This window comes from Pterocles gutturalis, unplaced genomic scaffold (genome assembly GCF_000699245.1).
Source record: "Pterocles gutturalis isolate BGI_N339 unplaced genomic scaffold, ASM69924v1 scaffold13020, whole genome shotgun sequence".
In the NCBI taxonomy this organism is placed as follows: domain Eukaryota; kingdom Metazoa; phylum Chordata; class Aves; order Pterocliformes; family Pteroclidae; genus Pterocles; species Pterocles gutturalis.
In genome coordinates this window covers 66,042-80,581 of record NW_010138388.1, presented here as the reverse complement: position 1 = coordinate 80,581, position 14,540 = coordinate 66,042, and the positions used below count along the sequence as shown (strand labels likewise).

The window sequence follows — 14,540 nt, the reverse complement described above, 5'->3', positions numbered from 1 at the left end:
GTTCCCATCTGCCAGGCCTCTGAGCAGCCCTCTGTCTTCTAGGGCAGAAGCAAACCTTTTCCTCACACTGACTTGTCTCCCCTGTCTGTTCTTTGGTGTCAGGTCTCCATCACGGCAATGCAACCAAGGTGGTGGCTGGAGAAGAGGGGCTGAGGCAAGCGTTGAGAACCAAGTCCCTTTCACACCTTCTTACACACTCAGATTCTCTTGTTTGTCCTGTAGACTTCTATTTCTCTCCCTATATGACTTTGTACCAATCATCCACAAAATAGTTTGCCTGACTCTCTTATCCTCCTACTCTTCCCTGAAACAGTTTTCAAGACAAATAGTAAAGTGTGTGCAAGGAGACTAGGATGGTGTAAGGTGAGCTCCTCCTCCTTCCCCTCCTGCCTTTGCTTCAGCACCTCCTCTGTTTCCTGGCCTTTAGATTAATTTTGCCTTAGACTGCAGCCAACACAACTTGGTAGCAAAGAATGATAATGCCTGAAGCTTATGAGGGAGGTCACAAGAAAGGACATAGTCCAGGCTCTTGGAGACAGATTATTGCAGTAACCTCCATAGTGCCAAATAAACAGAAGAGCTGTTTGGCACTGAAATTCAGCTCACCTCTTGTGCGTGTGATGGGAAGGGGCCATTTCTGCAATGACTCACTGGCATGCAGCTCCATGGAAGGAAGGGTTAGTTTAGGTTCAAAATTTTATAGGTGCGGTGGGAGTCTAATGCTCTTCTATTAGCACAACTCCATACTGACCTCCATGCTGAAAAAAAAGCAGGGACTTCCATTTTATCTCATGATCTACCAAGGGCAAATAAACATTCAGAAATGCCAGGTTTTCTTTTTCCCAGCACTCATTAAAGCTGTGGTTTCTGTTATTATCATGCAGACATTTTTGCACTAGTTTTTTATTACAGTCGAGTACAGATGCCCTTTTTATTTTGAAGCAGAGTTAATAGCAAAGCTTACTTGCTAAAGCTTCTGATTATCCGCTATGGCTGAGAGCAGTTTACCAGCATTGGTCTCCTCGGAATATTCAGGGTTATGCACAGCTTTTAATTCTTAAAAAGTTCAGTGATAAAGAGCTTGTTTATACTGTGATCTCACTTGAAAAGAACCCAGCAGATATATAAGAAGGTACTTGTCCATTTCTTCCACCATCAAAGTGCTGGTCCAGCATCAGAAACATGAAGCTGGTCATGCAAAAACCATGCAGATCGATCCAGTTAGTATTAGGTGGTTTTACAATGGACCACTGAGCACATCAAAAATATACCTTGTATCTATGTTTTAGGTGCTGGCGTGTTTGTGTGTTCAGTAAGATGGCTTCTGACCTTGCACTTGGAGCAAGTTTAGTTTCGCAAGTGTGATGGGGAAGGGGAGGTGGGGACAGCAAGAACGACTTCTGTTTTGATCTACATGTTATAGTGGCTTGATAGTAGGTGCTGACCTTGCTGGTGATTTACAGCATCTCCCAATACAATGAATCCCTGCTGCTTTCTTCTTGCTTTTTCAAAATGTTGTAAAGAAAGTCTTATGGCTTTATTTATTTTCCTCTTCTATTTTTCCCTCTTACTACAGTTGCATACTGTAACTTACATGAATGAAACATACAATGAGTTCTCTCTGAGTGGTCATGACAAAAAAAAATATGCCATTTTAGCAGTTCTCAGTGAGATGCTTAGGTGTTATGGGAGGAATTTTTCTCCATGAAAGGAATTTTACCTGACATTGGGCACTTCAGAGTAGTCTGCAGTGCAGCACCAGAATGTGTAGGCACATAAAATGCTCATATTCTTTCATTTAACGATGTCTCAACACAGTGCAAGATATTAGCCTCCAGTAGTGTGGGAGCGCTTAGATTACAGTAGTGTTACCTCGTTATACTTACTATTATGAGTGCAACCATTTCTTCACAGTAGTAAACGTTGTGCTAAATAGTAAGCGTATACAGAATTTGGGCTTTAGAAAATAATACCACAATTATGAGTACTGAACAATCTTGAGAGATTGTGTTCAGTGAAAAGCATTTGCTGGACCATTGTGTAAAGCCACAGAAATAGGCAGTTCTTGGTTGTCAGAAACCTTTCCCTTTGAACTTTTTTTTCCCCCAGATAAAATTCTGAAAGAAATTAAATGTCTGAGATTAAATATGATTCATTAGCGACCAAAACTGCAGAACCTAGGGCAGTCAGCCATTCTGTCTTTGACCTCTTCTGAGACTGTTAGCAAGGATGATAGATAGTTGGAAGATGGGTTTTGAAGTGTAGATTTCTGCTAAATCGATGGACAAGATATGTCAAATTCTAGTAAATTTCGAGAGCTTCTGCCAGCACCCCACAAGTAGCTATTCCTTCATTCACTATTGCACTATACTAGAGCCTTATAAATTAACACAAGAGAAAATTATGTTGTGCGAGTTTTTATAGTTTAATGCATCTAACTTTCCATTTTAGAAAGCAAAGAACATAAACAACAGTTTTGCTTATATGTCTGGGTAACACACAACAGCTCCATAATCAATAATAGAAAATGTTACTGAAAGGCCCAATAGACCTCAAAGAGATAATGTGAATCGGCCATTAACAGTAAGTCATTATAGAACTTATTAAGTGAAGCCTTGGGGCTGTCATAGAGCCTAAAGGTTGACATAAATTTTTCATACACATTGAACTTTGCTAAATGTGCTTGCATTTGATTAATGATGACTTTCCACAGTACGCTAATAAGAAGAAGGAAAATATGAGCTCAGGCTGCAGCAGGGAGAATAGTCTCCTGGAAGGAAGGCCATCTTTGGCAGCAGGGGAACAATGGGGCTTTCTAAAGACACCCTGCCAACTATGAGGGAGTTCATTACTCCCTGAAAAATTGCTCCTTACCACCCAGCGACAGGGCACTGAGCACAGCATGCGAACATGGAAAGCCAGTTTCGTACTTGTGGAAGTGAAAGCATCATAGGTCCAAAACAACAAAAAAAATCCACCCCCACTGGCCCCCTTAAGACCTCCATATATCACAAAGAACAATACAGAAGCATTTGATATTTATAAAGCAGCTCTGCGAGAAGAGTGGCATGTCTGCAAGGGCTGCTGGTGATAGAGCTGGAGGAAATTTGCCTTGGCAGGCAAAGTAGTCATGGACTCATGGAATGATTTAGGCTGGAAAAGAAGGCAACAACAACAAAATAAACCCTTCACTTGCAGAAAAGGTCTGGAGAACAGCATATGGATTTGGTCAATTTAAATAAACATGTTTTTCACTTTTTTTTTTTTTAAAAGAAAGCAATCTGTAACCTCAGTCCAATGCAGTCACAAAGTCTAAGTCTCTTTCACTAACCACCAAAAAATGCTAGGCTTGTCTTAAAATATGGGGGATAGTTTTTTAAAAAAACCCTACAGAGTAAGATTTTTTCTCTTTCTAGTTTTTAAACCTGTTAAAGCTCAAACTATTAAGCTTTTATTTTGATTTATTTTAAAAGAGCACCTCTGTAATGAAGAGTCTAACAAAGAGCCCTAGCCAAGAGGACTCAAACCAAGTCTTCTCCTAGACTCAGGTAGGTAAGTAAATAGGTATTGGTCCTGCTTTTACAAACATAAAAGGAAAAAGAAATGCATAAAACAAGAGATGCGTCTATTCCTTCTCACATCCCAGCAGCATGGGGTGGAAGATGATGTTTTATTCCTCATTACTACCAGCTATGAATTTACCACTCCCAAGTTGCCACTCCAAAGCAGATTTCTCCCCTGGGCACAGAGTGCTTTGCCCAACCAGCTGGTTGCTGTTCATGATGCAGTTATACACTGCTGCACATGGACTAAACAAGTACTAAAAAATAAAAGAAAAAGAAATCAGGTTTTGAGTTTGTCAGTTAGAGAACTCGCAAGGACTTTTTGATAACTTCAGGTTCAATTCTCTGCCCCTGTTAATATTTAATTATGTATAAAACACAAATTGGCTTCAATGGAAAGTCTAAAAGACTTTTGGAAAGGACACTTCACTGACCTGGAAAGGGGTCTTAGAGTCACACACAGTCCAAGCAAGCATCCCCTTCTTTGGGTATCTGCGTTCTCTTTCCACGGAGTAACCTGAAATTTTGCAGGTGCTCTGCAGAACCCCCCACGTGGGTAAGCACTTGCCCTGGCGTGTACAACCCAACACCTCTGCCCAGGAGACAGGAGGCCTTGGACATCAGCAAAGCCTGTTGTGAATGCACACACATGAAATTACCGTGTCACACGTGGCAAAGCTCCTATCTGTGCACGAGGTCGTAGCTTCTGCACTTCCTCTGCTGTGAGAAGGCAGAAGACCTAATTCTGGAAGCAAGGTCTGCAGTTACTAAGGGGCAGAGTAACAAACACAGAGCTGAAACTGGTGAGCAGGCAAGGCCCAGGACTTTGTGCAGAGCTACAAGCAGCATGTTTTTCAAATTACTATGAATCTATAAACCTTAATTGAGAAGAGGTTGGAGTTGCTTAAAATTGTTCTTCTTGCAATTTGTGTATTTGTAGCCAGCCCAACCAAGTCAGTCCAAGAGTGGAAACAACCTTCCTTGTGAAATGCAGAGATTAGTGATATTAAAGAGTGGATCACTTGGTCACTAGTGTAGTGGATAATCTTGGCTAGATACCAGGTGCCCACCAGGCCCCTCTATCACTCCCCCTTCAGCAAAATAAAGGGGGAGAATAAGATGAAGAACTCATGGGTCAAGATAAAAGCAGTTTAATTAAAGCCAAGGCCACACACAGAAACAAAAGGTAAAAAAGGATGTTATTCTCTACTAACCCTCAGTAAGCGATGTCCGGCCACTTCCCAGGAAAGCAGAGCTTCAGTCTGTGTAGCAGCTGCTCCTGGAGACAAACACAGTAACAAATGCCCCCCTCCTCCTCCCTGCCCTTGGCTTTTATGGCTGAGCTGATGTCATTGCGTTTTGGGCCTGAGCTGCTGTCCATTGTTGTGGAGCAGCCAATCGGGGCCAGCTGTCCCGGCTCCGCCCCCTCCCAATCTGTGTTATAAACACCCTGCTGGCTGCCAGAGTGACACTCAGCACTGGGAGGGCTGCTGTGGGGATACCAGCTCCATCTCAGCCAGACCCAATACAACTACCATGCCTAGGCATGGAACTGGGTCAAACTGGTTGGTCCCCCGTCTCAGCCCAAATTAGTGAAAACAATAACAAGTGTCTAGAGGCTGGAGCTAACTCATTCTGACAAGCTCACTCATTCCCTTTCACAAGCCATTCCTTTTTGTTCTCTCTTTTTTTTTTTTTTTTTTTTAATATCAAATGTGTTTCTGGTGCTGATTGTTCAGTGTTTGTTACAGTAGCTAAGTATTTTGATCAGTCACAAAACTGGAAACCTGCACAGGGACTGCCCACACTTCTATTTACTGAGCCTTTCAATGAAAACATGTAATTCTGAGAATTCTGAAGTCATAAAAGAATTCTGGGCTTTTGGGTCCCAGCAAGATAAGGTTGCCTCTTTGTGAGCCCAATTTAAATTCCCATTATTCACTTTTTCTGTAAGCTGATCAGCACCAACATGGTAAAATCCAGCATTTTGTCAGTCAACAATACGGAGCCAAGAAAACATGCAAATTATTTAAAAGCTTTTCTCATCTGTGGTCATATCAGTTTCTGCGGCAATGTCTTGCACAAGATCACGTAAATGTTGGTGGCAAGCTTGCAGGCTCATACCCCTTGACACGGTATCAAAAACTGCTTGACATAATGGCAAGAACATGACACAGGCAATCTAAAAATCCCAAACAAAACCTCCCTTTCCATATCAGTGCAAGTTTTGAGAGTTCCCTTAGCAACCAGCACTGAACTTGCATACCTAATTGCTTCTTGCCGGTGATGAGAGAAATTGTGTACTGAGGATATACGTGACATGGGGGACATGTCAACCTTGCTCAGATGCAAGTTCTTCAGGTGACAAACAGGTAGACAAGGAGCTGAGAATTTTTTGCCAACAGGAGCACATACATGTACTCAGCTCAAAAAAAAAAAACAAAACCCTGTTCCTGGCTAATGTCATACCATCAGTTACTGAGGGTATTTGGAGGGTTTTTGTTGTTCCCCCCATGGCCCCCTAAATGATGTCTCAGGCAAGACTTACAAGAGAGGAAAAAAGAGGCCAAAACATCATCTGCACTTACTGCTGTCCCTGACCTTACCTGGTGTAGTCGTGGTGATCCTCCTCTTAATTGGGGTTTGTCTTCAAACCCACTGCAGCTCTAATTAATCTTCCAGTTGCCTTCCATGGATGTGAGGCTCCATCCTTCCCTGAGCTCAGCCAGGAAGTGAGAGAGACTCTGCTAAAGTAACTCAGGCAAGCAGAACCCTTCCTGGGGTGCCGAGATCCTTGGGAGCACTGCAACAATCTAGAGCCCCAGCCCACAGTCGCCCCTCTGGTTTGTGTCGTGCAACCCAGTGCTGCTGCGCTGGGCTGGTCTTTATACACTCAGATTATAAACCTGAGACTCTAGCAACCACTGCTGTGAAGTTTAACACAAATAAATGTCCTGTTGTTGTGCCAAAACACACTGTTCATTGGGGGGGAGAGTGCTTCAGATGATACTTAATGAGTATAATTCCCAGCATTTCAGAGGCAGTGTTGGCTGAGATTAGCAAGACTAACTTAATAAAGCACTATGTTAATTGCATATTCACTGGGAAGGGGAAAAATAATCAAATGAAAAAGGACAAAACCAGCAGGGAAAGAAAATTTATTTCCAAGCATCTACGAGAGTGCTACAAACAATAGAGACTAAAACTCAAAGCATTTAAAACTATTAAAAAATGTAGTTGACAATGTCCTTCATAAAAATTAAACATAAAAATGTAGAAAACGCAGTTATTGATTCTAAAACTTCCTCAATAGTGAAATAAACCCAGATAGCATCAGTGATGATGGAGTCCTACAAATGACTTTTTTTTTACTTTCTGTCCATTTGTTAATTTGTAAATTGATACTAATTTCATTTTTTAATGTTTATTTAAATTTATGATGGAGAAATGTGCAAATCTAGCAAAATATTCTTTGGATTACAAACAGAGAAAAATCAACAACCAAAGAAATTTGAACTGAGTTAATAATAAACTATAGAATTATATAGAATGCATACAGCTATAATAAAGTGAAATATTATCAATAAACATTGTAGAGCAAATCTGCTGATTTAGCAAACTCTCCTTATAAAACATAGGGATATAATGGAACAAGTGAATATGTTACGAATATAGAGCTGAATCATCATTCATAATTTTAGTGAGTTAAATTTTAATCTAACTACATATATGGGGGTCTTCAGAAAAGCAATACACCAACAAATCAGATTTCCTTTCAGATCAAGCAGTTTGGTACCTGGCTGCAAATGAAGGACCAGGTCTGTAAAATGAACGGTAGAAAAATGTATACAATTGCTATTTATTGCCTCTTCCCGTATTGCAGCTGCTGATCTCTGACCCTAAACAGCAAACTATATTAAATTTAGCAGAAGTACAGCTGTACACAGATGCTGAAAATGTTGATGCATGGAACATATTCCAATCCCTTGCTCATTCTGAACTAATATAAAAAAAGTTATAGATCATTTTTCGATGAAAAACATACATTACAAAGAACAACTCTGAAAGCACTCTGTATTTCTGTCTTCACAAATTAAAATATCTTCCTCTCAGTAGACAATGCTATTCTACTGTAGTAAATGAGAAAAAAAAAATCAAAAGAAAAAAAAAAGTGCCAGAATCTTAATTACTACTCAGGTAAGGTAATTGTCAGGTAGAACAGTCTTTAGGGAACTTATAGCTAAATTGGGTCAGATTTAAGTCTCTAGAACCTGCAGAAGCTTAGCACAGATACGGAGATTCACAAACCTGGAGTAACTTGTAAGTACAGAGTACTCCTATCCACTTATAAAGTCATTTCTGAAACCTCTGGGATTTCTAAGATATAAGATAAATGCATATTACATGGGAAATATTGAGAAGTATTACACTTATTTTAACCCAGAAAACACAGTAGTATTATATGAAGATTTTTACTGTGTTCTGGGAACAGCCACAAGCTGTAGATAGGGAGGGTACAAAATGTTCACCAGACATTACATTTTTTTTTTTTTTATCTAAAAAACATTTGTAAAATGTACTTGGTTTTTAAATAATCACTTAACAAGGCAACAAACCAACTACAAACACATAATAAATAAGGCTATTAAAAGGTCACAATTGTAGTAAATTAGTCAGAACTATAAATGGGACATTAGAAACACTATGTTTTTCCTTATATACTTAATAACCAGAACAAGAATTAAAAAAGAATCAGTTTATTTCAAAGTCTGCTTCTTATATTGAAGCACATATTAAAGCAACAGTACAATGTTCATAAAATATAAGTGTGATGCTGTAACATTTCTTACATGTCAGAATACTGATATTTGTATGTATACTAAAATAAGAATTTTAAAATTGTACAAATAGATACATTAAAAATGACATAGAAATAGGGCGCCTCCCACTGCAACAAGACAGAGTTTTTATATCTGGCATGTATTAGTTTAAGATGAAAGTATAAGCAAAAAGATTTACAAGAATCAGCAGTAACAAGTTTGATGCTCAAGAGACATAATAATTGTACATTGTACTGTACATACATCATATGGGTTTAAGCTGGCTGAATATTATATATTTCAAGTTTAAAAATGCACTACCATACAGAGTGTCCATAGTTTAAGGCGAAATTACAGCTCAGAACTGTTATCTTTTCTAATTTGTGGAAGCTTCTTTGACATAAAAGGTTTAGATGTTCATAATACATAAAAGATTTCCCTTATTTGTAGGTTTGCTTTTAGCATTTTCCTTCATTTAAATATTTTGTATTTCTTAAGTGGGTTTTTTCCTCTAGTGAAGTTGGCAGACAACTTCTGTATTTGCCTTTTGTAGGAAAAGGTACTTCACAGTATTTACCACTTTTATGTCCTTTTTTTATCAAAGGAATCCTCTCTGTCAAACTTAAATGTTTAAATGATATTTTTCTTGATTTTTAAAAAAATACCTGCTTACATTTCTTCTGGATTCTTCAGAATATTGGACACAGTTCTTAAGGCCAAATCTTAAACTTTATTGTTAAGAATCGTCATCGAAAGTGTCTTTGGAGCCATACAAGTCTGCAAGTTTCTTAAATCGAGGTCCCCAATTTTGTAGATAGTCGTAGTCCAAATCAGAATCTGTTGTTGCTGACTCTAATGAGCTAAGTGAACCAGCCACTGAGCCTCTTCCTTCATAGCCATAGATCTGAATAGAGTCGTAAGGAGGAGCAGTCGGATCATTATCAGCCTCTTGTATTCTTGTGTTGATGAAATCATCAACATCAACACTATTAGGAGCCGGCCGAAGCCCTGGTCTTGGCATATACTGATACTCAGGTTTTATGTCTTTACGAGGAATAAATCCATTGATGCCATCGGGGTTCTGCAAAGTAGCTATGTCAAAAGCTTCAGTATCTTCCTCTCCTCCGCCTTCATCATCATAAGTAATAATGTTCTCTCGGACATCTTCTTCTTCAAAAACAATCAGAGGTTCTTTTTTCTGTCTTTTCAGTGTTACAAACAACACTACAATAACTACAGAAAAAAAAAAAGTTAGACTGCACTCTCAAACAGTATCTGCTTTATAAAGAAATTACTGCATTCGCTGAAACCTCAGCTTCTGTGCTGCTGTTCATCATGTATTTTTGATAACACCTGCATTTGAAGCATACCTAGCTAGGTAAAAGCATTGATGTTTGTAAACAAAACTGAGCATACTGATCTGAGGTTTTCTGTTTGGGTTGAATGCCATTGCTCTTACTAATTGCTCATTATTGTAAGACTAATTGAAGAAGCATTTGTGGGCCCTCAGTGCTGCATGGACACTGTAGCACTGCCTTTGAGCAGCCCAATCACACATATATCTGCAGCAAAACAAAGATGAATCTTTATTCTCTCCTGTATGCCCAAAGCTGAACTCTAAATTCTGTGTTTCATTTCCATGAAAATTGATTTTTTTAACACCTCAAAACTCATGCCTTTGCTGTTGTATTCATTCTCACTTCAAGTTTCTATAAAATAACTTTAAAATACATAAGAAAAGAAAGCCTATAAATTACTATGAGCAAATTCAAACATTTAATATAAATATTTTCAAATCATCAGGAAATGCTTTACAGCACTTTTTCAAAAGCAGGTCTTCTGAGCCATTCGTTTGTCTTCAACAAAAGAGGAGTTAGAGGGAAATAGCTGGCAGGAGCCATTAATCCTGGCTGACCTCAATAAGGAACCTGTCATCCAGGGAAGATCACAAAACTTAAAACTGTATGTCATGACCTCCTTTGAAGAGTGTGCCTGATTAACTGATATTAGGCCTCAAAAGGACATTCTCTGAGCACACCTAGACAAATTCATTGGTGTTTGCTATTGCAGTTATCATATATTGCATATCAGCCAGGCAGATTAGTACCTTCTATAGAAATAAAAGCTAAGAAATTATGATTCATTTATCTATCTCGGAGCTGAAGGCAAGGTTAACTTTTTAACACAAACAAGTGTAGAAGAGTGATAAGTAAAGAAGTTTTTACCTAACAAAATTACAATGCAAGCAAGAATGGCAATTAAAGCTCCAGTGCTTAATCCAGCATTGAGGATGTAGGCTTCAGCATTACAGGACAGCAAGGAGCCATTGCTGTCACAGCCGCAGACCCGAATTGTGAGGGTGTTGGTGCTGCTCATAGGCGGGAGTCCACCATCACTTATTACAATAGGAAGAAGGTATAAGTCTTGCTTTTGGCGACTAAATCCTTCACGTCTAACAAGAACACTTGCTGTGTTATCTGTTTAAAGAAGAGAGATAGTCATCATTATTTTTTCCACAAAGTCATCCTCTTAATAAATATTGAAAAAATATATCTTGCTCCAATGGCTTTCAATTTTCAGATGCTTTAGCATTAATTGTACAATAAACCAGTACAATGCGTCACCTTCCTAATAACCCAAGAGTAATTATAGTATTGTGTTTCATTCATACAGTACCACACTCAATTTCAATTATTTTAGGGTGATGAGGGTAAAATGAGGAACACAAGAAATCTCTGTTAGTACCTCCTTTTGGCACCCCACTAGCTTTCCGGGAAATTCACAATACTTCATCAACTACAACGCCTGAGCCTTGGCATTGCTGTTTGAGCTGGCTCTAGTCCCTTTCCAGAACTAAAGCCTTCAGTGGAGGGGAAAAAACCAAATCCCCCCGATTTACTGTTCTTGGTCTCAGATCTACAGGAACGGAAGGCAGAAATCTGTACCAAAATGGCCTGTGTTAATGAGACTCTCACCAAAATGGAAAGCCAACACTTGCTGTCTGTTAGCAGATTTGATCCTCAGTGTTGACCTGATTCAGTAAGAACACTAAAGTACGCAGTGTTTTATCAGAAACTGTTTTTCACCCAAACTCCCAAGGCCAGAATTCAGAAAGCTTGATCACACATGCACAGTATGTCTGGGCACATTTTGAATTACGTGGCTGTGAGGAAGAGTTAAAAGTATTGCTCCAACACCGTCTCCAGTTGTTCTCCCTGAGCCGCTGCCTGCCATGGGCTGCCCAGTGCAAGGGATGGAAACCAAGCTCCCGTCTCAGCACAGAAGGTCATTTTGGATTGTCCTTCATACTTCCAGGGGCAAAAGCATTCGAAAGGGAAGCGTGTGACATGAAACACTGGGATGAGACGGTCAGTGCTTCCTGCTTCCAGCCATGTCAGTCAAAGGCTAGGAAACACGAAGAGCATTTCTTTATTTTTCTTCTTGTTTTTCAGTTCTCAGACTGAACCAAAGTTTATAGAATTGTAAACATCCTAAAGTAAATAAAATGAAACAATCATATCCATGGTTTTCAGACTTTCCAAAACTAGTTTAGGATGAGGATTTACTTCACACAGCCTTTTCTGTTTTGCCATGTTCTTTTGTTCACTACATAACAGAAAGGAAAAAAAGAAAAGAAAGGTTCTTTTATCTACTAAGGGAGGGCTATTCACCTCCAACACTACCCATTTTACTATTGCCTTGGGGTACTGCAGAAGATTAATCATTTTCCTCTTAAAGAGTCAGCATAAATTCCAGAATTTAATAATCCAAATCATAAAACCTTTCTTAATGATCTAATCACTGTTATTTCCATGAAAGTTAGTGAATAAATTATACTAAAAGAGAAGTATTCTGGCCTTATATTAACGACCCTTGCAGGCAGTACCCTTGATGTAGGACAAGGGCTGAAGCTGTCCCCAGATTTGGGGGACACAGGTCAATTTATGGGATGAGAAAGATGTTTGCTTTAGGGTCCTGCTTATCTGACTCTCCCAGTAGTAACTTCTGCAGATCACACTAAAAAGGATTATTTTTTTTTTAGGACTGTCCCAGATAGGATCTGTTTGTCACATGCCAAATTAATTCATCTCCCATATCTACACCTCTCCTGCCAGGCTCACCACACCTGTTTCCCAGTGTGGATACCTCAGCATGACAGAACTGTCGTTTTTCTGATACTGAAGTTTCACAAAAATAACGTCTGTCTAGAAAACAGCTTGTTTAACTTCTCCTTTACATGGTGGTCATATTAGCTAAGGACAGAGAAGCTGAAAGAGATCTGATTACTTATTACTTGTGGGTTTTGGAGGTGTCCTTTGTCTCTTTTCACAGCCTTTCTAACCTCCTAAATGTTTACATGCAACTTTTGTGCAGATAGGTTTTCTAGCACAATTTTTAGCATTAGCTTAGTGATACCAGTGTCTGTTTGACAGGAATCTTATTTTAGGAGTTGAAATTATTGGGCTTGTAACAATTTGGTATAAATAAAAATGTAACATCTAATACCTATTAACCTAATACTTAAAATAATATATATTGATATAGAATAAAACTATCCCACAGAGTTCTCTAAAATGTATTTAATAATTCATTTCCTCAATATGAGAACAAAGATCTGGTCTATTAGATGAAAGATCACAATAGGATATATTATTCTTGTGGCAAAAAATATGAACATTAATAGTGGTCTGAGCTACAACTGCCTAGAGCTGCAAAGGCAATCTAGAACGAAACAGGCAATTCTCATATACTGATATATTTAATTTGTTGGCTACGCATTTTTTACTCTTATTATATTGTATTTTTCCTGAATTTTGGCAGTTTAAATAATATTCCTAACTAGAAATAAGAAATGGATGGCAAATTATTCAGTTATTATGCAGACTGGTCAACTCCACTGCAGTCAATTACATTACACTAAGGCTGAATCTGATCCAATGGTTGATTTATCTGGTTTAACTTGAAGAGATTTCTAGTTTAATATATATTTTATTTAAAATAAAAATCCAACCTACATGCCTAGCTAAAGGGTAAGAAGGACTACCACATATCAACCCTAAAAGGTAATTTTAAAACTTTTTTTTTCCTGTTTATGTTCACTTCTCACATTTAGAACAAACATAATATTCATAAGAGGAAAAAAATTTTTTACCTAGTTAAAAGATAATGTATAATCCTAGCTAATATTCTCATCCTCGCTTTTTTATTATTTTCAATCCCAGGAGTGTAACTATAATCCAGGTATAATGGCATTTTTAAAGCCAAGTACAGAAGTTAAATGTCAATACCAGCTTAAAACTATTACTTAACACATATTGGAGCTACTTGACTGACAGTCTTAATGAACAAAATAGGGGTTAACACAAGAGAGAAGGAAGAAAATAGCCACTTCAACATCATCCAGAAAAATACATACACTCACATTTTCCCAGCTGTTATTGTCTGGGATATCTAAAATTCTTGTAAGTGAAGATTACCTATACTCTTAACATAATATTCACAATTAGAAGTTAAAATTGCATTACTTTATGGTGATCTTTATAGTGATCTTCCTGACCTTTTATTTTTGCCTTTTTCTATGGTGAGCTTAATGATGGTTTTCCATTTTTTTCTCTACATACAGGTAAATGTAGCTTGGCTTTTGGGGGCTTGTTAACATATATATTGTGTAAGGAGACTTCTGGATTAAGAAGCTGACTGAAGTGTGAACATTATCACCTATATCAGAATGTGAGTGCTGATTCAGCAAGAAACCTACACAGTTTCAGGGGTTCAACTGTTTAAAATCATTACCAGGCAGTGGCAATTGCTGTGGATAATCCATGCAAAAGTCCTGTAACTGTACTGTTCATATGTTTCAAAATGTCTTGATTAAAAGACCTGAAATTGAGAGCGAGAGGACAAGACTCTATTTAAAAGGTGGATTTTAGTCACTGATTTAATTTCAGTTGTTGTAAAGCTCTGTCTCATATATTTGAGACCCTCGCTCCACCTCCCTTTTGCCACTTGCCATCCTTGTGCAGCGCGGTAAAGCAAGGTGGCTGCAATCCTTCCAGCAATGCTGGCTACGTGCCACAGGGTGAGGGAGCCCAACTAAGGGCAGTTTAGTTTAGGTCAGAGCAGGATTAAAGTCAGGAAATCCATTTGCTAAAAATCC

At 38.5% G+C, this 14,540-nt stretch overlaps 1 protein-coding gene across 1 annotated transcript in view; it reads right to left on the bottom strand.

Moving 5' to 3' along the window:
* Positions 1–6,706: 6,706 nt before the first annotated feature.
* CDH11 (cadherin 11, type 2, OB-cadherin (osteoblast)) overlaps positions 6,707–14,540 on the bottom strand; it is a 37,763-nt gene continuing 29,929 nt past the window's right edge. Inside the window, exons 11-12 of the mRNA XM_010082989.1 lie at positions 10,609–10,860; positions 6,707–9,616 (exon numbers count right to left, since the gene is read on the bottom strand). Of these exons, the coding sequence (XP_010081291.1) occupies positions 9,120–9,616; positions 10,609–10,860 (749 nt within the window). The 3' untranslated portion in view covers positions 6,707–9,119. The remainder of the gene's footprint in view (positions 9,617–10,608; positions 10,861–14,540) is intronic.